Raw genomic sequence first — 25636 nt, 5'->3', positions numbered from 1 at the left:
CTTAAACCACACTGACAGAGTGACCAACAACCGAAGGCAGATTGTGCATTTTCTTCCTTTTACGGTATAGAGGGGGGTTTTAGGATATATGGTGAGAAAACATGACAAACAGGAGCAAAGGAAATCATAAGGAGAGGAGCTAATGAAAGCCCTTCATTTGGACATAAAAGCCATTCAGACTACCCTTGAGACATTCTTTATAATTAACTGACACAAAAAGCAAACATGAGTTACATACATTTAGGATCTTTGACTGGACAAAAGAAAGTAAGAGGGTGGCAAGTGAAATGATTTAACAAAATAAAGAGAAAGGGATTTCTGACAAGACACTTACTCTCTTTCTTTGAGGGGTGATCTCTAATCTCATAAGAGCGCACTTGTTTAGGGTGTTCAGTCTCCTGCAATACACACACACATACAGATTAATGAGTGAAACTGTGACAGTTTTTTAAGCAGATACCTTGAAAAGAACCATGGGGTTGCAAACAAAGGCTAAATCCAGTCATTAGCCTACAAACAGATTTTGCCAGAGTCAAAACCATGGACAGAGACAGAAAGAGAGGAGGGGGCAGAGAGGGGTAAGCAAGAGATAGAGATACAGACTGAGATAGAAAAACATGAGAAGAGGATGAGAGAGGTGGGAGCCAAGCCCGATAATGAGCTGCTGAGGGATAAACTTCAGATTAAGGAGGAAGACAGACGGACAGAGAATTAAAAAGGAAGAAAGAAAAAAGGAGGTAGAAATCTGGAGTGGCGACAACAATACAACAAAAGAGATGGAAAGCTTATCCCAGAAGCCACCTGGTTGGTGTCATGTGACCCTGAGTTAGGGGGGAATGTGTGTTTGTCTGCATTGGGGGGCTGGCACCAGAAAATGGCCTCCAGATGTCTGTGAGCTCCAGCTGGTCTCTGATGGACCATTCTTGGAGTGAAGACACTAAGTCCTGCACTTTCTCTTTCTTTCTTTAAATTATTCTAAGATGAGTCAGTTTATGTATAGAACTGAACTCTGCAAATGATAAAAAATCAGCTCATTATTAAAGCCTGACAAAGTAAGAAAACCATGTTTAAAATTGATTTTTGTCTAGATTAAAATTAAAATGTTTAGATTTTTTCTAGTCTTAACATTGTATCATGAACAGTTTTAGAGCCATGGGAATGGGAAAACTGGGAAAAAAATGTGTCTATAAATGAGCTAAATATAACAAAATAATCCTTTGGGTAAATGTGTGTCTCACCTGCACAAGGCTTCTATAGCATCTTGATCCAAGAAGTCATGATCTCTGGTAACTGATGAAATCTCAATCGGAAACCGACCATCTGAAAGAGAAAACAGAAATGAATTAAAAATACATTTAATATAAAAAGGATGGAGACCCAATCAACAGACTGAAGTGTATGTGTGTAAGGGGGGTGTTGGCAGCAAGTGGAATGTGTGCCTGCACTCTATTCCCCCCCCCCACACACGCACACACACGCACACACACACACACACACACACACACACACACACACACACACACACACACACACACACACACACACACACACACACACACACACACACACACACACAAACCTCCCCTCCTCCAGTGTTGAAAAGGTAGAGGAAGTACATCTTAGCCAGCCAAACAAACACAGCTGCAATACTGCAGCGCTCAACAGTGGGAGGTGTGTGTGTGTGTGTAGGAAGGGGGTGTTGGAATCACAATAGGTGCTCAGCAACCCTCAGAGAGCCCAGACTGTCGTTATTACCTAAGTTTTTAATAATCATTAATTCAGTTTTTTGGGGAAACTCTACAACTTTTCAAGACCAAACAACTTGAATGTACGTGAGTCTGTACAAGTGAGAAAGTGATAACATAATTATTTTATTGTCTTCCTGAAGACCTTTTCCTAACTGTACTGGCTCTCTTATCTATAGTGGGGCAATCATGACAGTTGGTCACACACTTCAGATTTCTGAAACCGATAACATGCCTCTCTCATGGCACAATGGCAGGAGTCAGTAGGTCAAAAGTGTGCGATGTTGGACACCTGAGGTGTGGCGTTATCTGACATACTGTATGTATGTTCCTGTATGAGTTGTATATGACAGTGGCTTTCATTAATAAATTTTTTTTTTTTTTTTTTTTTTTTTGAATGAGCAAGAACATTTTGGAGTGCTGAAGTCAACGGTAAATTGTGATGCTGATCACATTTTCAATTTTACAGAGTGAAAATTCCCACTCAAAGAAGAATATTATGACGATTAAGACATCACTGGACCTATTTAGCCTTTTGCCACTTTATTGGGAGGATAGGAAATGATAGGGAGAAGATGGGGGAACTGGAATGGGAAATGGCATGATGAGCATGTGCACTAAACACTAGTCAAAGTCTCTAACCAAAACCACAATTTTAGACAAATGCATGCTAACAAGGCATAACTGGCCACTGTAACGCAATGTCCTTTAGTCAGGAACGGGTGATGTTGGAAAGTCAAGGGTCCCACCTTCATAAAGCTGAGCATACTGTGGAAAACCTGCAGCCCTCAGCCATGTACATGCCTCCTTCGCCTCTATTTCTGTAAGAGAGAGAAAGAGATTGACATTTAAAATTCATGAAAACATTAAGCAGAAACATAATGAAGAAGCATTCATAACCATCTTTTGAAAGGAAAAACTCTCGCTGAGTGCTGGTTATCTTGACTTTTCAACTTGGCGCTATAGTGTAATGTTTGAGACAGCACTGCTAATTGGCCGTCCAAAGCAGTCAGAACTGTTGTTGAGGCGGCAGAGAAGTGCCACATCCCTGTCCATTAACTGTGAACGGCCCTTTAGATACCACATGCCAAATGGCAAACACCACTGAAAGCACCTTGACTCCTTCTGGAGGCCTGTTTCACACAGTGAGGTGTCAGAATTAGGAACTTAACTGCGATTCTGTCACTAAAGACGATATTTTTCCTAGCAACACTCGCACCATGTAAATACTTGCTTAAGAATGCATATATGAAATCAAGATGTGGTATAAAATTACAAAACCAGTGTTTGAAAGCTCTTCAATAGTCCCAGAAAGTTAATGTCAAGTTTTTTTATGTGTGTGTGTTTATCGGACTATGTGATGGTGAATGGGCAGATAAGGATCTCAAAGATTGCTGAACTGAACTCAAGCAGGCATGACGCAGGAACTGGCGAGTTACTGAGATCACAATCATTCCTGATAACCATTGTGCCCTTGAGCAAGGCACTTAACCTCAGGCTGCTCCAGGGGGATTATCACTGTGGTTAATGGACTTTTTTGAGGGGATAAAAAGCATCTAAACTCTTTTGTATTTGTGTAAAAGTTCTACATAGACCTCTACACAGACATAGTTCTACTTTAGCACCCTCTAAAGGTACAACACAGCTAATGCGTCTCTGTGCTGGCCATGCTGTGGTCTATCACAAGCACAATCTACACAATCACAGATCACAATAGGTTGTAATCAGCTGAGAGGGACCTCTCGCTTTTCTCGATGGCTAATTGCGCACATTCCAGACTCTAAAATTCCAATTATTGTAATTGCAATGACTGCAAAGATGCCGTGCAAAATTGAAAGACCATCTGAGATAGGTTCCCCATCATTTCAACAGAAAGAAAAAAAGGCCAGGGATTAGGAGGGGCAAAGGAAAAGAGACGTGAGAGAAAGACGTGTGTAAAAAGACACTGCCGACTTTGCCCAGAGGAAAGGACACAGACTCTGTCTCTACTAGCGGGGATACGTGACTCCCCACTCGAACGAGCGTGAGAGTGACGGCACGCATGACAACAACAAAGGCACGCGATAAGGGAGGTCCTCTGCCGGCGGAGAGAGAAGAATAAAGCAGGAGAGAGAGGAGTATTTCAAAACGTGCTTTGACATCAAGAATGGCAATGTGAAAATAACTGCACACATGCAACTGAATCTCGAATCTCAAGAATCCACATGCACATGGCGGGATTCCTTTCAAGCAACTGACAGAATTTTGCCCGAAAGCGCTTTTTAGGAGTTCGTGAACTTTGAAGAATTTCCTACACTTAAAATAATGACATACTTTTCTGGTATGGTCTGTAATGAGCGCCGTGGCTTCCTGTGTAAGTGTGTGCATAGATATGTGTGTGTTTGCACTGGCTAGGCACCACTTAAGACCATCCAGCTGCAAGAATGTTAGAGGACTGTATGCATTTAAATGTAAATGATGAAGAGACACACAAACACACACAGGCTCCACAGCAGTGTCTCACAGACTGACTTTTCCTTTCATCAGCAAGGTGCCCACCCCCCGACCCCCGCCTGGTCACAATGGGCCGCTATCACACAGGTGCCTGTCTGACACCAACGGTAAATAAGGCTTTCTTAACTGAGATGGCATCACAAAAAATCATGCAGAGACATATGAGATTACTGGGGTCTTTTCTCAGGAGAACTGTCTAAGACAGTGTTTCCCATCCATGTCCCTGAAGGCATCCCATCACTACACATTTTCAAACTCTTTCTACTCAAATACATCTGAATCAACTTATCAGCTCATTAGTAGAGACTCCAAGACCTGAAATGGATAGGCCAGATAGTGGAAACATCCAAAATGTGTTCTGTTGCAGTCCCTCCAGGAACAGGGTTGGAAACACTGGTCTAAAGTTACAGTAACATTTATCATTGCTCAGCGAAATTGTGTGGGCAAAGTCAAGTCAATCCCATTGGATTCCATATGATCAGGAGCTTTGCGTGAGGGTGAAAACAGCTCACCACACAGAAATTGCTTGTGCATAAGATGATCACTTGAGTTCACTGCATTCACCAACAGAAAGCTGCTTGGTTTGAAAGTGACTTCTGTGTGAGAAGTGCTTTATACATCTTTACTCTATATTGACAGTGGACAATAAATGTTTTTGCCTGCAAAATTCTGCTGACATTTGCTAATGTGACTGCACCTGAAAAGGGAAACATCACTCTTCGTTTAATCTATATAAGAAACAATTGAGATATTAAAGACATCTGATTGGAGACTTTTCTTTCCTATGGGTAAACTCACTAAGCGCAGTACAGCAGACATTCATCACAGCTGTACACCCAAAACACACTCAAACATGCTGTCTTTATGAAGATAGATAAGTATAAACACACTTGAGAAGTTGTTTCACACTCTCTCACACTAATGGATGTCACGTAGATGAGCACAGGCTGTTGACACACTGTTTTTTTTTGCCATCTCAGCACTCAAAGCAGTACACACATCCACTCTTAATTTTCGAATATGGGATGCAAGCTTAGAGTTTTTTTGTTTGTGTACGCACGTCGCATCCTGTGCTCTCCCCGCAAGTCTGTGCGGATCCCCACGCCAGGCGGCGACCACACTTCCCTTGCCTTTCCGAGGCCGACGGGAAGCCAATAAGAGTGGCTCATTCCACAGTTGCCATGGTCACTTTGGAGGACACACCTCCTTTTGTTCAAGGCCAGATAATGGAGGCCTTCAGCGCCAACACAAACACAGAGAATGCCTTACATCCTGTAACACACACATGGAATGTCGAACGTTCGACCTCAGAGAAAATGAGAAATAGGTTGAACCTCCCCAGTAAAGTAAACAGCCTTTGATTCTTTCTTGATTGTAAAGTAGATGCATTTATATTTAAAGGAAACTATATTTCAGATACAAACACATCAGATTGAGCAACTGAACTAACATTGTGTTGAGAGCCAGACTGACGTCAGTATTACTTCATAGAGTCGGATGTTCTAACATTTTTTTTCCTCTTAATATGACGCACAGTATTCCGAGCCAAGAAAAATAAATAAAATAAAAAAGTAAGGTCTACATGCCATTATTTCATAGATGTGAAGTGTTATGCAGTTTATGGGTGACTTGAATTGGTTTAGTAACTGTTTAATAACATATAAATAGTGATGATGGAAAATGACATAATCAAGAATCCAAGTTAAAATTGACTGTTCAGGGCCGAGTTGCTGATGGTCAGATCTAGAACTCATGAAGGGTGATGGTCAATATAATGCCGATATACAAATTAAGTTATACAAAGAAATTTCATGAATTGACATGAACACTTATCTTACACAATATTTCTTGGAGTAAAATAATATAATCCATTAAAAACGCTGTTGGAAGATTATGGTAGAAAAAAAATCTTGCTGAATTGGATGCTTTTTCCTTCCCATCATTTTCTCTGAAAATCATGTTCTTTCATCAAATAGTTTTGATTTAGTGTTTTAAAACAGTGCAGATAAAAAGGAGCCAACAGTCATCACCGCCCCCTCCTATCTCTTTTCCTCTCTCTTCATCAGCCTTAATCTACAATCCATCTGTTTCATATCTTGGTGCCAGCCACCTAGTGGATGCATGACCTGCGACCTCTTCAACGCCATGGTGACCCAATTCAAGCACACAGGATGTCTAGGCGGTATCTGTCACAGAAACATGGGCCTTTGTGCATTCTCCTTTCATCAAAGCATACAATATTCCCTCCACCTAATGCTTCCGTTTTTATCTAGTGAATGAAAGTTTTGATATATGTTGATTAGAGAGGAGGAAAAAAGAGACAGACAAGAGGCAAACTACAGCCTCCAGACCCAGAGAAAGACAGACAGACGTAATCTCTTGGGATAATGTCCTATGAACCCGGCTAAAGTTGAATTCCTGCTAGCTGGACCTTTTTTGGCCGCTTCTAAAATTACCCTTCCTCCTCCCTTTCTTCTTCCTCCTCTCTTCTCTCTCCTCCTCGTCCTCTTTTTCCTGTCACAGGAAGTTCTCACAATCGCTGGCCGATGGTTCCTCAGCATGGGAGGGAGGAGGTGGAACCTGTGTGAATGCATGTGTGTGCTTAAGAAAGTTTGTGCTGACAGACTTCTCTACTATGGAACCAGAAACCAAGTTTCCAAAAAAGGAGTTTACGCAGCAATGCCATAGCAGAAACATTTTGGGTTCCTCAATAACCTTTAAGTGGTCAGTTCTTAAAATAACCATTTTTTATTAATGTGAAGAGCATTTTAACACAAAGAGCTCTTTTCCACTGTAAAGAACCTTTTGTGTAATGGACAGGTGCCGTGGATGTTAAATGTTCTCCACTATCATGGCAATGCATTTTTAGAGTGAACCCAAATTAAATGTCATAGCCTGGTTTCAAGTGTATGTGGGTTCCTTTTTAAGGCTTTTTGAAGTTGTGCTATTCTAGTTAAAGAGTCCCTGTTTCAAATGAACAGCACACAAACATCAATATCTGTCTTTGAGCAGAGCTAGAAGGAATTTTATCAACGATTCATGTGACCTGATGTCCTACTCGCTAAACTCCCTCCAAGACACTAAGCTCTTTATCTTTCATCTTTCCACACATACACTTTAAATCTGCAGATCAAGAGCAGTCATACATCATTTGTTGAGGACCACGCATATCATATTTTGGCATGGCCTTATACAGACATATGGGGGTAGAGAGTGAGAGTCAGGTAGCTCTGAAAATGAGAAGACCCCCTCCATCTGGTCACAAACACAGGGGATCATGATCATCGTAGGGTTACACCATTCTCACAGTCACTCAACACCACTATCCCAGCCACCTACAGACACTTTGCCAGATGGGTCCATTTATGCCTGTCTTGGACTTTCTGACAGATTTAAGCATTAGCTATCACTGACCTAGAGCCAGCTTGGCCAGGTCTGGTGACTGGACACTTTGTGCAACGCAAGGCTGATCTCAGGTCAGATGATTAGATACGCTTAATGATATGTCACCCTATCCATTTCATCTATGATCAAAAGATTACTTAAAGTGGTGAAGAAAGAAAGACCCTCATCTAATACCACAGAGGGCTTCTTACATACCAACTTATTATTTACCTTTAAAGACTAAAACTAAGCAATCAGACAATTCTCAGGAGGCAATAAATGAGATTTGAGACTGAAAACCTGCCTACACTTCTAGAATGCTTTTATGTAAAAGTTTCAATGGATTTGGAGCCATGCAGAGTGTTTTAGAATGTGTGTATGAGTTTCAAGGCTCTTTACTTATGTGAGTCCATTATGATGACCAAAACCATGACCTTAGATTATGAGGTGGTGCATGTATATCTTCAAAGTGACATGTTTTAAGCATGACATTCTTTCCTTTGGCTCCTCGCTGACCTGCTTACTGCCTTATCATCTGAAGTTAACATGACCCCAAGTTTATCAACCTCTGCTTAGATAGAAAAAAAAAAAAAAAAAAAAAAAACACACCTTGGAACCTCCTACAACAACATAATATTAAGTGTAAACTAGTAAACTAGCTAATCATGTTTTTAATTTTTTTAAATAATGTAGATTGATTTAGTTTAGTTAGATTTAGATATATTTGTGGTGTGTACATTAATAAAAATAAAGAGATAATGTCGGTTCTAATGTTGTTGTTTTTTTTTTTTTTTTTTTTTTTTTTTTTATATATATATATATATATATACATTTTTTTTTATTGCCAGTCCCATACTGTTCATAACAGAAAACACTCAAGCAGCGCACTGTTGCTGGTTACCTCCTCATGTGATCTCGACTTCTGTCAGTGTCTATTCAGCTCATTCTGTCTAGCTTTTAATCTAACTTTTTTTTTTTTTTTTTTCTTGGCTACTAAAGCACTTTTTAAAAACACCATTATGATTTCAAAGTAAAAATACATATTGCTAGGACAGCCACCCATCAAGACAAGAATGCACTATATAGTGCGCCTTCAGAATCAGAGGACCACAGCACACTCTTTACGCGCTCTTTGGCAATGGCAGATTTGAGCAAATCCTCCCCCAAGTCTCTGCATGAATGAGAGCGTAGACCAACACTGACGAAACACTCTTATCTCCGAACTATCTGAAATCAACGTAAAACCAATGGTTTCAGGGAGCGCGAGGGGAGATTACTTATCGGACAGCCTGGAGCGCCGGTGGCGCGTGAAACCCAACAAACGCACCACCCAAATAATTGCAACTCAAAACTTTAGGACGAAAAGAATATCTGCAGCGGAATAACTAAGAGAATGAATGAAAGAGCACTACAATCATTCCATATTTATTAACATAGGCTATATACGTTATCCACTTCTACATCTTAAGATCGAATCTGACACAAAATGTGTGTTATTTCTATTCTAAATGGCCCCTAAAATGACAACCATTACAAATACGTTTTGCGCATTTATTTATGATGTTCATAATTATATTGTTGGACGTTAATGCTGAAATATTAGAACTGTCCCAATGGTTCAGTAGTGACTGCTTGCAACCTTTCGGTGACCAGCCACAGGTCCCAAACAAATTTCCAAAGATATCATAGGCTATATCATAGGCTAGTTGCACATATCATAGGCTAGTTGCACGTAAATAATAGGCCGCAATTCAATGCAATAGCTGTTATAGTATATATATATATATATATATATATATATATATATATATATATATATATATATATATATATATATATATATAATGATATGCAATAAAAGTAGCTCTTAAAAATGATGATAATTACTTTTTTTTTTATTTTTTTATATGATGTCCATTATGGACAGTGGTTTTAAAAGAAGTGGCAGGCCTATACTAATGCAAAAAAATCAAGCAGTTTGGCATTAGTATACGTCTACCACTTCTATTAAAACCACAGACCAATGGACATCATATAAAAAAAAAGAACTGTAATAAATATAGCTATTACAAATTATATGACTTGTCTTATCAATGCCATCTAGATTCACTTCAAGTCAGCCAGTAAAAGGCTTATTTCTGTCGTTTGAGTATCATACGGCATTCATAGCAGCATCTCATTTAATAATCGATTTTGATTTAGGCTAGGTGCCACCAAATGACAAAAAATAAAAAAATAAAAATAAAAAGTGATTCATTGGAATTAGCACTGCGTCTAAAGACTCAACTCTTTAGACTCAACAGAGAGACACGTTAGAAAGAGTTACAGTCAATTAAGGTATAAAGTTATTAGTAAACATAAGTATGCCTACTTACGAGTAAGGATCATGTTGTGTTTTCTATAAATCGCGAGAGTCCCGTTGCGATATGCTTCAGGAGTCCTCTTCGTCTTCGTTTTATTCCAACATTACAGCGAAGCTCGCATGTATTCCAATAGCCTGCAGTGAATTCGCAAATTCTATAATAATAAATAATACTAATAAAAAAAGTTCCTCTGAACTAAATAACGTTTATAGAAGGTCCAAAGACCAAAGAGCAAAAAGTAAATCCATGACTTATTTCCTTTCCTGTCTGCCCAGGGCACAAAAAATTTCCTCAGAGAGCTGTGTTTGAAACGCCTGTGAACGGACTTGTCCGCGTGTGAATGTGAATGAACAGACTGATTCACTGTTTAGGAATGGGAGGACGGAGAACGCTCCACCTCCCCGCCCAGGACAGCCTCAGGTGGGCTTTCGCTGCTCTAGACGGGGAGGTGGAGCTATCATTCAATTGCCAAAGCCTACTTTATTGGCATGTTTATAGCCTATGCACACAATAAAATAGTGACAGGAAAATAATAAAAAAAGTAGAAATGTTAATAATAATGCTAAGTAAATTATACACATTACAAGACATAATTGACATTATAAGAAATATATTTTTAAATACAGCAACCGAATGATTTTCATGACGTTTGCTGAATGAGCCTAACCGTTCCCACTGATGCAAAGTGGTTAGGCTACAAAAAGTGAAATTGTATTTCATTTATTTATTTAGGATTTAGGATTAACATTAAGTCCAGCTACTTTTAAATGGATTAAGCATACATGCACGCAGCCGGGCTTGCGTCCGATTAATAAATTACAGTTATTAAATTGTTAATTCATACCAAATTAATTAGGATACATAAAAATAAAGATACACACCACTGCGCGCTATTAATTAATTAATTCGCACTCTTCTTAATGTCTGCTAAAAAATATTTTTAATTTACTGGTCTACTCATTGCCTGTCTTTAATCTAAAATGCCCTCTCTCCATCTCTTTCTCTTTTTTAAAAGCGAAATTCAAATCATCAAAAAGTGAGAGTGTGGGTTCGAATAGCCTGTTCATTTGGCTGAACGACATTGTTTTGTGCTTAACTACTTTAAACTGCAATTAAAACGGCGCGCCGTTAGCATATCATTAGAGATCTTCATTAAGGAGTGGGGCCGTTTGAAAGCCGCTATTGTGGTACGTGATGTTGTGAAAGGGGAAGACAATGAGTCCGTTCTGCTATGGTAATTCCAACAAGCCCCATCAACAGGCGTCCCTGATTCTGGTCTCTTCCCGCACGCACGTACGCACGCACGCACGCACGCACGCTCATAGGTGCTGCGGTGCAACAGTAGCTTTGCACAGTAAAGCAAGACCTTCTATTGTGTGAGGAGCTCTTATTGAGATCAAACAAGCTTAAGGTCCTCTCTGATGCTTCCTGCTTTAGAAGTCAAAAGAAAGTCACGTTCACTTCCTTTTGCCGGTTCAATTAAAATTAAGACAAAGAATGGAGACCTATTCATGTAAGCCAGAAGTAAGTAGCCTAGATGGTTTATAGAATTAAGCTATGTTCAGAATGGAATAGGTTTGTTTAATGGTTACAGAATACAATCTGACAATAAGTATTTAAAAAAAGTAATGCATGCTATGAGAAAAGAAATGCAAAAACTTGCAAACAGTATGCAACATAGTTGTTATATCATCATTTTGCATATTTAATTCAGCAAGTGCTGTTCAGTTACCACTTTAGAAATACTATTTTATTTTTAATTATTTATTTTATTTGATTCAGAAAGGAGAATAATTTTTGATAATTTTACTGATATCCAGTTTATCATGCAAATTGACATTCAGAATATGCAGAGATTTAGAATGGTATAATCAGAGCACATTATGCTATCCCATAAGGCCCTTAAAGTGGCCTTCACAGTGTACATTATACATATATACTGATAAAAAGTATGTAAGTCTATGCTGAGCATAGCCTCTTTAATTTCTCATCCCGGTCTGTAAAATAGTGCAGCATGTCTGACTCACAAGGAAAAACTTATGCATAGGAAAATTGCCTTACTTGTGGAATCTCTACATCAGCCTTTATTCCTCACTCTCCAGAAATTCAGCAACTGCATTCAGACATGCCAGAGAGATTGAGTGAGAGATGTGTGTGGTTTTGAAACTGACTCACCAGATTATCTTCCTGTCTCTGTCATGTGTATGCATGCACCTATTATTTCACTCCACCCTGGCAATTCTATTATAAAACATAAAACCATTTAATTCTTAAAGGTACACTATTTAACTTTTTTGTTCAAAATTAACAAAATTTTAATAATAAGTAAAAACATCAATCAATCAATCAATATATCAATCAATATCAATCCTTCTTTCAAAATATGTTTTTGTCTTACCCTGATTCACTACGGAAAGATTATTCCAAGTGTTTATGTGGGATGGTTTTGGTGGGAAATTGCGTACATACTTGGCTACTTTGGTGTGGGAGTGGCATAGTTTTCAATGCTAAATCTAGAACCTCCAGGGGAATCACGCAAAAAAAAAAAAAAAAAAAAAAAAGGAGAGTCTGCTGACAAAAGAGAATGTGCCAGAGCTCGTAATAAAACTAGAATCAACATATGATCTAATGTTAACAAATGGAATCTTATTGTTAAGTGTTAAAAATAAAATAAATAAAACATTCACATTAATTAAAACTCTGTCTTCAGTTATTCTGTAAGTCTTTCTTTCTTATACAGAACACCAAAAAATGGCATTTTAAAGAATGGTGTTGTCCATATAATGAACGTCAATGGGGTCCAAAACCACATTGGACCCTACCAACTTTCAATGAATGGAAAAAAGCACTTTTTCAAAATATATTCCTTTATGTTCCAGAGAAGAAATTAAGTCATGCACTCTTAGAAGAAAAAGTTCTTAAAAGAACCATGAAAGGTAATGTCAGGCACTTCATATATTGAACCTTTTAGGAGTTCCCATCATGTGACCATTTTATGGATTTAGTTTGAATTTATTTAGTTTTAATTTGCTTTTAATTTTAATAAAATTTTATGAATTAGCTCATAAACAATTTATCACTAGAAAAATTTAAATAACCTGTTAAACATGAAAGAGTCATGCAATAATTTAAAACATTTCTCCTAAAACAGATTTGACATAAAGAGATGTTTAATATTGAGTCAAGAACCCATAGGGTTTACCCCATTTAACCTTTTCTTTTATTATTATTTATAGGGATGGAACAAACATTATTGTTAGTAAATTATAACAGTATTTTCATTTTTGGGTATACAGTACTATTCCACATTTTGTGTGTGCCCGGCAATAACAAAGACAATGTCCAAGTGCACTAAAAATGTCACCAATGGTTTGAGCAAAAATTCCAACTGCTAAAAATGTGGTGCACAGAAAATGGACAGTGGAAATGGCCTGAACTGAAATTAAATTTTGTGGACATTATATTTAGCAGAGTGCTATTGCAAATTAAAGGAGCATATAAGAGACGCCACCCTAGCACTGTCTGACGTTTACCGGATCCTGTACCTTTACTCCCACAATGCTTTGCCTCGCACAGAAACAGAAAATATGTTGACTGCTGAGAATTTAGAAGTTTGTATTTATATGTGAGTGAATGTGACACCTTTATTTGCTTTATTAGTTCAGTCAGGCTATAGTTCTCATACTAAAGACTGTAACAAATGAACATAGTACTTTTGTGCATATTTCACAACAGGCCACTAGAGTAAATCCCAAAGTAAGACAAGGGGAAGCTACAGAATAATATAATTGTTATTATCAGCTATTTATAAAGCAACACAGGCTTTAAAACAATCAGAAATAGAACTGAGCAGGTGTGAGTATGTGCATGTCTACACACCACATATTTAAGCTGCGGAAGTAAGCTGATATATTTTTGTTTGCGATTGTGCATGCTAAACAAACGAGGACCTTGTGCATTAGTACATACTGTATTTCATTAGAGCACATAAGCTGGATATGTATGTACAGAATGTGCCAGCTTTAATATCCAGAGAATAAAAACAGGAAAAAGCCACAGACCTCTTACCCTGTTCTTACTGATACATCTCAGCCTCTCCCACTTCCACACAAACATGTGTACACTGACAATAACAAAGACACACATACAGTACACACTTCCTAAGTCTAAAATTAGGGCTCATTTTTTATTTTAAACTTATACAATGTAAAACGAACAGCTATCGCAAAAATAAATGTTAGCTAAAGCTATGTTTTGTTCTCTTTTTTTTTTTTTTTTTTTTTTTTTTAAATCAAATTAGTTTTACACTATAAACCCAAAAAATGCTCATTTATAAATGGTTACTTGAAATCATTTTCTTAAAGGGTTAGTTCACCCAAAAATGAAAATTCTGTCAGTAATTACTCACCCTCATGTTGTTCCAACCCCGTAAGACCTTCGTTCATCTTCGGAACACAAATTAAGATATTTTTGATTAAATCTTAGAGCTGTCTCACTCCTCCATAGGCTTCTAAGGGACTGAAACTTGCTGGCCCAGAAAATGTATTAAAGACATCGTTAATATAGTCCAAGTGACTCCAGTGGCTCAATCTTAAGTTTATAAAGCGACGAGAATACTTTTTGTGCGCAAAAACAAACAAAAATAACGACTTTATTCCACTTTTCATTTCCTTCTCTCTGGGCCTTGAGTCTTTTCACGTAGTGTAATAGCGTAGTGCTTCTGTGTTGCACGTCACCACGTATCACACATGACCAGCGTCGGCCAATAGTGAGCCTACGTGGTGACGTGCAACACAGAAGCGCTACGCAAGTTAGAAAAGTTAAAGCAAGTTTGTTCTGAGCGCATAACTTATGTTAACAGAAACAACTTTTGCACTTGAAAATATACTAGCAAATGTTGAAATGAACTAAGATTAATAAATGTTTGAAGAATTATTCATTCTTAGTTCATGTTAACTACTCTAGGTAAAGGCAGGTTAGGTGATTTGTTCCAGAAACATTTTTTGTTATGCTGGCTGAAAGTCTCTTGTGACACTTTAATTTGCTCCATGCTGTGGGTGTTCATGTGTTTTGAAGGAGTGGCTTGGGAGATGCTCTGAAGGGAGGGTGCGATCCTCTGCTTTCAAAGCTTGCTAGCCTCTCAGTAAATTGCCTACCCTACCTTTAATGTTAACTTACAACTATTTTTGCTCAAAAGCCTATTATTTTGATTTTATTATAGTTCATGTGTTCTTTGTTCCTGTTTCCTCAGTCCCCTAGTTTGCCAAGTATTCCCTTGTTTGTTACTATAGTTTCTGATTATGTTCTCCACCCATTTCTAGTATGAATCATTATTCTGTCTGCTTATACTCCTTGGTTTCTTCAGTTCATGGATGGTTATTGTCTTTGTTTGAAAAGCTGTTACGTTTGTGCTTGCCTTTACCTTCATGTTTTGAATGATCTTGTTTAATTTATAAAAAACTGTTGCAAAGTGCTACAGCATTTATTTGAAATCGAAATCAACCTGGCTGAATATTTTCTTTCTTTCTTTCTTTCTTTCTTTCTTTCTTTCTTTCTTTCTTTCTTTCTTTCTTTCTTTCTTTCTTTCTTTCTTTCTTTCTTTCTTTCAAAAAAAAACTTACTGACTCCAAACATTTGAGCACCAGTGTAACATCCATTCATTGATTCATTTCCATTTTCTACAATTGACAACTGACATGTGGATATGCAATCAAATTTTCAATTTTTATCAATGTAATTGGCAATAAACTATTTAATAATTTTGAACATATGCTTGATATTAGATTTGCTGACTTGCAAAATTTCCCTACATTTTCTGAAGGTAACGCAATTTATAACTGGCTGCTTTGGCAGTTCCCCAATCCATTCCTGATTTTTCCATGAGCTAAGCGGTCTTACGTGTATCAGAGGCATTAGTGTACACAGCTGTTATGGAGATATATACAGAGTGCAGAGATGGAAGACTTCTGGCTCTCCTCAGAAGCTGTCTGGAATCCAAGAGGCCCTGAGGGAGATGACTGAGATAGATTCTCCAACATGGACTCAATGGATTTTTGACAAGTCTGAGATTCTGAATATTTGCCCATAATAGGGGTTAAAAGGTGAATGTACGTCCTAGTGTGCGAATGAACGATGATTATGTCTAAGCATGTGTTGCAGTGCCACATGTGTGTCTAAAAAATAGCCAACAAATGTTTAGCGGTAACAGTGGTGGTATTCACAGTGCCATCGGCCACGAAGAGATGAGCCAGGCATGGCATTCACTCAAGAAGCAAACATGCATTACTGTGTATGAGTGAGAAAGTCACTTAAGGTTACTTAGTATTTTAATGAAGTTAGCAACTATGGGAAAGAAATGTATAATGTTTATGCATTTTACTTCATAGACTTGAGAAACATGATTCAATATGAACAATATAGTAATTTTGTTGAAATCACATTTGAGCTGTATGTCTTGGCAAACTCGACCATGTACATCAAAAATATTTAACCTTCTACGGTATTCAGGTGTGAATCAAATAAACCACTGTCCTCCATAGGTCTCCTTTCCAACTTTATGTGCAATGCTTTTAAGCATTCCCAAAGTACACCATTATAGATTAGATGATCTGATATAGATTACAGATCAGTTTTTCCTAACATTTTTGTGGGTACAGATTCTGTAGGGAGGGGAGACAGTAATGGATTCAGGCTATTCATCCAATAACATGTTGACAATGACATACAAAAAGTGTGCAAATTATAGTCCCTGCTCGGTATTAATACCATCGGTATTAAGATGGGTTTTGGTCGATCGGATCACAAGTAAACAAGGGAGACTGCCGTTTACACCTGGTGTTTTAATCCTTCTCTTTTATTCACTTTCGACCACTTCTGTCCTGATTTCTTCCATGGGAGTGTCTAAGGGTGGGTAAATGTATGGGCTTTTTCAGATTTTTCGATGAAATAAGTTCACGCAATTTACATATAAACACGCCCTGATAGGACTGAAAACACACGGAGATCAGCAGCTTTCATTTCTGCTCTGACAGCCGCAAGACCATGGCGAACGCTGTTAGTGAGTGTTTGAAATCAGGAATGGTGAGAGAGCATTGTGCTTGGTATGTTTTTCGTCTTCAAACGGCAAAGTTTAAATTCCATTTGGCCAGCGTACTTCCAAGTAGGCGGTCTTTTGTGGCTGTTCGAAGTTCGATAACAATCAACCATATGAGCATCTACGAAAGCAATTCAGTCGAAGGCATTTCGACTACTTCTAGAAGTGGTCGAAATTGGACAAGCTCAAAACGTTGTATATCCCGTTTACTCTTGTATTTAGCGTCGTCCACTTGTGATCCGATGCATCTTAATACCTTGCAGGTGTAAACAGGGCCATAATTGTAAGACTCAAAATACACTATGTGTCAGAACACAAGTTTTGTATTGATTTACACAAGTAAAGGTGCAGTCACATTAGCAAAAGGTTCATGGTTTACTGTCAATAGTGTAGCAATATATGAAGCAGAGCTTACACAGAAATCACTTTCAAACCAAGCAGCTTTCTGCTGATCTGGGGTGCGTTTCCCAAAAGCAACGTTAGCCAACTACTGTATGGTCTCAAGTTCCATCGTTCTCAGCATAGTTCAACGAGTCAGTGTTTCCCGAAACCATCGTTCCAACGAACATTCGAAAACAGCATCGCAAAGTTATGTGGTTGGAACGACAGGTCTCGACCTGTGGTTAAAAACATAGTTTCTAGTTTGCATGAAATGTGGACTTAATAAATCCTTATCTTGAGCTAAACAAGCAAGCCAACATTCAGTACAACCTGTGTCTTTTATTTTGAATACATACAAATGTCATTTACGTCTTTTAGTTTGTGTAGAGATTTGAAGCACCGTTATTGAAGACTGCACATGTGCGATCATGCTCTACTATGTAAGAACGAGTCTATGATTGAATCTGGAAATAAAGCAAAATAACTGAGAAAAATGAGAATAGTCCTCAGATACCATGTCTGTAATTTATATCAAAACATCTAGTGTTAATTCAATGTCAAACAGTTTCATTAAAAGAGGTTATTACTCCACCACGTGCGTGACGTCATAAACCAACGTGGTTGAACAACCACTTTACGACAATATGGTTTCGAGAAACAGCTGTGATTAGTTAGTTGATTTCTTCAACGATGCGTCCGAACTATGGCAGTGAAGCAGCGAGTTACGTCTCTGTACTTGAAACGCACCACAGTGTGGTGAATTTGCATCATCAACTTATGCCCTTGTTTGAAATTCCTGATTGCATGGATTCCTATTGAAATGACTGTTTTTCGGACAAATTTTCACAGAATAATGGTAAATGTGACCAAGAAAGACAACATCTGTCTTACTCATGAAAGAACTTTTCGGCTTTCACCATGCTAAAAAGACCAGCCTATTTTGTGTTTTGAATGCTGTTCTTCTAATACCTAAACTAAATCCTTGGGCAATTAGCTATGAAGTCAAATGTGTTTGGAACAAAACGAGGGTATGTAATGACAAAACTATCCCTTTTAAGAAAGCCCTCAGTTAGCAACAAAACAGTCAGACACATTCTTCCTTAATTGAAATTCATCTATTCCTCACTGACAGAACTGCAGGTCCCTTGTGTTCGTTTTTTATTTTATTTTAATTTTATTTATTTTTAATCAGTGGCACAGAATTAATGACAAATGCAACTCCAACATCCCTGAACATGCACACTCCATCTCTACCACACTTCTTTTCAGTTCTCTTTTTCATCTCTTGTTCTCACATTCCTGGCTATATGAGGCTATATTAGAAGACGGCTGCAACTTGAGTGTTGTCAGCTGGCCGAATAGCATAGTTTTCCCACAATGAAAGTGACAGGCCTCTTTGAAACTATAATAACTATGAAGCTTTATGGATGGAATGGATGTTAGCTACTGAAGTTCACAAATGTCCCATAATCCACTGAAGACCAAGCCAAATAAACTTTGGGAAAAGGAACTTCAAGTTCAGGAAAAAAGTGAATTTTGTTGCTCGTAAGAGTCTAAAATAAAAGAAGTATTTAAAAAAAAATCTGCTGTAGAATTGTGTGCTGAGTTTCAAAATGTAAATGGTACATCATTGTACAGTATGTTCTGACTGGAGCAGAATTCTAGCACTTAGTGTTGGATAAATACTTTCAAGCAAAGTGTTATTCTTATATATAAACAAATATTTCTGATGATGGATTTCAAGGCTCATATTCAAATCATGCATTAGTAAAGGAATTTAAAACATAATTATGCAACAGTTCCCTTCTCTAATATGATTGGCCAAGCAGTGTTCTAAGAGCTTATATTTAATATATTGGGGAATTTCATTCCACCAATTTGTATTTGTGTTGTTCCAAACAGAATACTACAAAAGGTTAAATTTGTTAATATTAAATAACGCATTAGGTATGATGAAATGACAATAAACAATACCTTTATAGCATTTATGAATATTTATTCATTTCTAGATATACTAAGATATTTGTAACATTTCAAGTTATGTAAATCAACATTAGTAATTGTATTATGATCAGGGTTACTTGTAACGGATTACAAGTAACGCGAGTTACGTAATCAGATTACTTTTTTCCCCAAAACATTTTTTGCTGCTGACCATCCATGATCAAATTCAGCCTGTAATCCAGAATAGCAGCACAACTGAAAGGTTTGTTTGAGCTGCACCCTCTACTGTACAGGTGAGAATTTGCATTTCACTTTTGGTGTAAAAGGGCCTTTACATTTGCCAGAAATATAACTTTTTTGTTATTAAAAACAAACAAGCAAGCCCAGCCCAGCCCAGCCCAGGTAAGAAAAAGTAATGCAAAAGTGACTTAATGCATTACTTTCGATAACAAGTAACTAAGTGACGCAAGTACTTACTGTTTTAGGGAGTAAGCCTGGTTTCTCCCAAGGTTTCTTGCAAGGTTTTTTTCTCCATTTTGTCATCTGATGGAGTTTTGGTTCCTAGCCACCGTCACTTTTGTCGCTTTTGGCTTTTGGCTTGCTTAGTTGGGAACATTTAATATTCAACAAAATTATTGATCTGCCTGCATTGACACTATTATATGATAACTGAACTGAGCTGGACAATGACATCACTGTTTTCTCCAGAGCGGCTATATATATATATATATATATATATATATATATATATATATATATATATATATAAATGAAGTAAATTAATAATTTTTTTACAACAAAAATGAACCATCACTGAACTTACTTAAGATGGACTATGAATCTATTTTCTTCTAGATCTGCTGTACAGTATGAAACATACTTTGTTGCATTATTTTTCTGTTATCACTGTAAAGCTGCTTTGAAACAATCTGTATTGTAAAAAGCGCTATATAAATAAAGGTGACTTGACTTGAGTAACACAATATTGTAACACATTACTTAAAGTAACTTTACACAACACTGATTATGAATGAATACATATAATATTAATTTTAACAAAATTAAAATTATTTAGTCGGCTTGCTTGTTTAGCTCAAAAAAAAAAAAATGTTTGTCAGTTATGATATCTATTGCCTTGAACAGTTGTATATAAGCAATACCACATTTGTAGTTGTGCTATTGGTTTTGAATAGTAATGTGCCAAACAGCAAACATGTTGGTATTCTGTACATTTTTGTGATATTGAGTATAGGAATGAAACAAATGTTGCTGACATACATGTGTGCAGAAAAACAAAGCAACACATGCGCACACTTGCATTACCACTCATTCAAAGAAATGTGCATAATGGGCAATGAACCCACCACCTCCAAATAAAGGCTCATATTTTTTCAATTAGTCATGCATGAAGAGAAGAGATTACAGATGGTTTCCTTTAGTCGGCAGACACATGCAGAGACAGACAGGGTATGAGTGTGTGCATGTGTGAATGTGAGCGCGTGGAAGCCGGTGAAAAAAGAGATCAAGAGTTCAACATAAGAGCAAATGATGAAGTAGCCACAGTGATGTTTACTTTTCCACAGCTCAATTGACTTAAGTCTTCTTTTATGTAACTCATATTACCATGAGTCGTTTTTGGATCCCCTCTCCCTTTTTCTCTCCTACTGGGCCTCTGGTAATAATTCAAAAGGTTGTCATCAATCTCCCTCACTTGAAATGTCTGATTCTGCCCTCATATAGATTCTCATCAACACTTTCAGCTGCTTCAGTAGTCTTTGAGTCTTTAGCAGGCATGGTCCATTTCAGATAACTGATGTTTAATAAAGAGATTTGGTAGTGGAGAGATGCAACCAGAAAGACTGGTAAACCTTTCCAGCCATTACTCACCTCCTCGAACCAAATGATGATAAATATGATTTTGCATGAACAGATTCTCTAACCCCTAGATCGTAAACTACGGTCAATTTAAAGTCAGAGTTGAAAAAACAAACTCCAGCATAAGCTGAAATGGTTTTTACAAGAGGACTCCTTTAGCATACAGAGAACTGCACTGTTTCATGCCATGTTCAAAAATACTTCATAGAAGTCTAGTCAGGAAACCACTGGCATACTTCTGCATGACTAATAAAAAACAAACAAATGACTGCGGAGTTAACAAAAAGGAATATTTTGGGCTCTAGTGTAATCCTTGGAAAATTCCGAAGACGCTTGCTTGTTTTATATCAGGGGTTAAATTCAGCAAGAACGATCCTGAACAGTGTTCTGGTAACTCTTTGGTGTAAAATATATAGGCTACATAGAGTTTTTTTGTTGTCAATCTATCACATTTTCTGTATGCTCTACTTTTTGTCTCCATGTAGTAAGTGTACTTTTTCAAAGACACTTTCTTCTTAAAGGGATGGTTCGGAGTAATTTCAACCTAGGGTCCTTTGCACCATGACCTCGAGCCAAACACCCCCCCAGAAGCTTGTTTTCCCTTGGTCGAACATTATTAAAGTTAGAGCTTATTCAGAGATATCAGCCGAATGGCTTAGTGCAGGCGCTAATGGATCCATGGTTGTATCTCGTAAATTAACCCACTAATAATACCCGGAATGGTACAAAACTTCGACAGTAGTACAAATAGGCATAAAACGAGGCATTGGAAAGTTTGTAAGTACATCAGGAGTTTATTTAAATAGCACTTGCCTGATGGCTTATGTTACCGCTAACCCGGACGTTGAGGTCACTTCGGTGATTTGGAAAAAGCCGTAAAAGTCCTTTACAAAACTCACAAGTGTAAGGGAAAAGCTAGCGAATTTAACACTCCATAGAAATGTATTGATAAATTCACTACTTTACCAGTAGTCTCTTCCGGCAATAGATGTCATGCTCTGTGCGGGATCTCGCGGGATCTCCCGGTGTTGCTGAAAAAGTTTTTTGGTATATCCACATTTTTTTTATTATTTTTTCCTACGTGTTGACAACTTAGTGTTAACTAATAATTGTTCTAAACTGGTACTACCAACAAAACATTTGTGCATTCCTGGAACTCGGCATCGTTACACTACATCCTTAATTTACGCATCTCTTTCTGCCAGGACTTTTACGGGCTTTTCCCAAATCACGGAAGTGACCTCGACGTCCGGGTTAGTGGTATAAGTAGCATAATGACTATGCTCCCCTGTCTGCCATGTACAGAACCTGGTTTTGTTCATTAAATGGTCTGATCTTTGCTTTTTATGTTTTATTTATTATACTTAAAAGACATTTGTATATTTGTTTATTTCGTTTTTTTCTTTATTCACAAATGTATGACTTTTGGAAGTACAATTTGATTACCATAAAATAAAGTTGAATTAACCTAACCTTCTATCATTTTTACTCTTCAAAATGTACATTGCAGGTGTTGATTATAATTAAGCTAATTTACAGATAGCCGCATTAAATAATAAGGATAAACAATATTTAAAATGTATATAATTATCTAACATCTGACTAATTAAAAATTAACCTCAAAACATAAAATGCTAAATGGGGGATATCTATAGGCCTATCTAGCATCAAAAAAAAATGTCAGAATGTCGTCTCAGTTGCTGAATGTCACACAACAATGTTGCTACAGCCCTATCGTGTCTTACAATTCTACGTTGTTACAATGTTGCGAGCACGTAGACAGCGACGTTGCCATAGCAGAAATGCAACATGCCACAGACGTTGCAACAACGTAAATGTGTTTACTGGGACGTAGCTAAAGAGCCACATTAGAAAGAATGTCAACTGTTAGCATGCTAAGCTATAAGACAACAAACACAGGCAAGGTCAACTTCGGAGAGGTATTTTTTTAGGAACAGTAGTGAATATCAAAAATCTGTTCAGTCATTTCTGCACGTTTCGGTTCAATGATCATCTGATCAGATTTTGGACAAAGTCGGACAATTTGCAGGAGGAGTAGCACAATTTTTTTTCATTTATTTCAAAATGGCAGACAAACAAAATAATGGAAAATGAAAAATTAAATGAAATGAAAAAATTTGGACAATGTTTTCAAAAGTTCTTGGCGTTTTTGCAAACAAAACCTTAAATCTCTGGAACAGTAGGTGGCGCTGTGTTCAAACACCTCAGGTACCTTCATGACATGCTAACGATGATCTCTACCAAATTTTGTGCTGATATCACGAATCGTTCTAAATATATTGGCATTTATGATCAAATTCAAAATGGTGGGCCGATGGTTTGTCCGATCCAGGCAAAATCAGTATCCACAGATCAGAATGACACAAAAAATCCATGGGCAGAGTTTTAATGTACATTTCTATAACAAAGGGTTCAAAAGTTAGCTATAAAAGTTAGCCTTTTGCAAAGTGAATTTTTTAACTGCTGGTGGCACTATAGATTTGTTCATAGAGACCCCAAATTTGGTCAGATTACAATTTATTACCATCACAACAAGTGTGTTCATAGGGCTGATATAGTATAATAATAAAGTAGTATAGAATAATAATAAAGTAAACTGACAATTACAATAGGGACTAGAGCCCCTTTTGTGCTTGGACTCCAATAAAATATACTACTACTATGATCATTAATTTTATTCCTTATTTTGTTGTAAACATATGTATTATCATCACAAAATGTCAACAAAGGTGTCAGCATTACAAATGTGATACTGCTTTATCATTATCTAACACTTCTTTTTGTTGAGCACCATAGCGATTAGGGGATTCATGAGCGGCATTCTCATCCTAATGATGCGGCTAACAAGCAAAGATCAGGACATCCTGTTGTTTACAGAGTCGTTTACATGACCGCAGTGATCTTCCTGATTATATCGGCCTCGCTAAATTTGGTTAATGTCAGAAACTCACCAGATTGTTGATTCACAATGTGAACTTCAGCTTGTTTTTCTGGTGTACATGGCAATAATAAGATAACAGACAAACCAAAATGCAGTCATGTATGAGCTTTTAAGAGAGCACATCATCTGGTTTATCTTTGTCTTGTGTGACTAATGTGCTTTCATGAGCTAGCATTTCAAAGCAGATGTCATGCTTCAGAAGTGTTATATGGCAGACTAACACTCAGACAGACGGTCTAAAATATTATTTGGCTGTGATTTCATGGATCATGATTCATGTGGATTCCTATCACTGGCACAATAATGTGCAGCTTCAGTACTGTGTAAACTTGGCAAAGGTGTGATCGAGTGTGTTGGCTGCCAAGCATGTGCCAGTCGACAAACTACGACTGTGAATTAGTCATGGCCTTGGGCGAAGATATCTTATAATACTGCTAAAATAAACATCCTAAAAGTAGGCTTCAAATTCAGGTAAAAATTTGTAACACAGCACACAATGAAAATTAGATGTAGACCAATATAAAAGTATAGGCAAAGTATATCTGTAAATGCCAAACATTTCTATAGTCTCAGGAATATGTCTTTACAGTCCAATACCTCTTTACCCTGCTGAAAATACAAGCATTGTTCACACCAGGCGCAAGTCAGTCAGCTTTACTGGGAAGATCATGCTAGTTGACCAGCATTTTGGCAGGTGAAAAGCATGTTTATACTGGTCTACAAGCCAAACCAGCAACATACCAGCATAAACCAATCTTAACCAGCATGGAAATTCAGCTGGATAAATATAAGAAAAAATATAAATACCATCAGTCAAGTAGACATAGAACTGTGAAATACAAGCTGAGATCCATTTAATACTGGGAATTCTGCTAACTTTTGGTGCAGCAGATGGGTTCAGGACTTATGGCTGAGGCAGCATATGGTCCGAGCCTCTGCACGGACAGTCAATGGATTACACAGCACAAGCACCTAACATTACTTTTCCTGACCTCCGACCCTGAACTGAACTCTCACCTCAGATGATGCATATTGAACCAGGGGCCATGTCCAAACCAAACCAAACCAGGTGGACACAAGGAAAAATGTGTCTTAAAAAGAGATTGCAGAAGTGTCATGGCCATTCAAACTGAGGGGTCGCATGTAGTGGTTTTAAATAGCCTACAACCAAAAAAAGAAAAGAAAAAAAAAAAAATGAATTATTGAAAATTAAGTTGCATGGTTCTTTAAAGGAGAACTCCGGTCAATTTTGACATTAAGCTCATTTTTTGGTAAATTTGGAGTGCTGTCAGTACAGAGAACAACGACAAAAATCGGTGTTGCCTACACCGTGTTATCTTCTTTTTAAAATTTGCACCCTGTTGACTTCAATGGGGCAAGTTTTAAACCTGCTTTT

The 25636-nt window shown here is 37.5% G+C and overlaps 1 protein-coding gene across 5 annotated transcripts in view; it reads right to left on the bottom strand.

The window, feature by feature from the left end:
- Positions 1-25636, bottom strand: part of dlc1 (DLC1 Rho GTPase activating protein) — a 126974-nt gene that overhangs the window by 15065 nt on the left and 86273 nt on the right. For 4 of the 5 annotated variants that reach the window (XM_079898694.1, XM_079898692.1, XM_079898693.1 and 1 more), the window contains 3 exons: positions 2495-2566; positions 1239-1320; positions 335-398 (listed from right to left, as the gene is read on the bottom strand). In XM_079898694.1, the coding sequence (XP_079754820.1) occupies positions 335-398; positions 1239-1320; positions 2495-2566 (218 nt within the window). Of the gene's footprint in view, positions 1-334; positions 399-1238; positions 1321-2494; positions 2567-9997; positions 10330-25636 lie in introns of those variants that run through there. The other variant, XM_079898696.1, reaches the window with a different exon arrangement.

This window comes from Squalius cephalus (assembly GCF_949319135.1).
Source record: "Squalius cephalus genome assembly, chromosome: 2".
Taxonomy (NCBI): Eukaryota; Metazoa; Chordata; class Actinopteri; order Cypriniformes; family Leuciscidae; genus Squalius; species Squalius cephalus.
The sequence above is the reverse complement of the archived record's forward strand: the minus strand, read 5'-3'. Positions and strand labels throughout refer to the sequence as shown.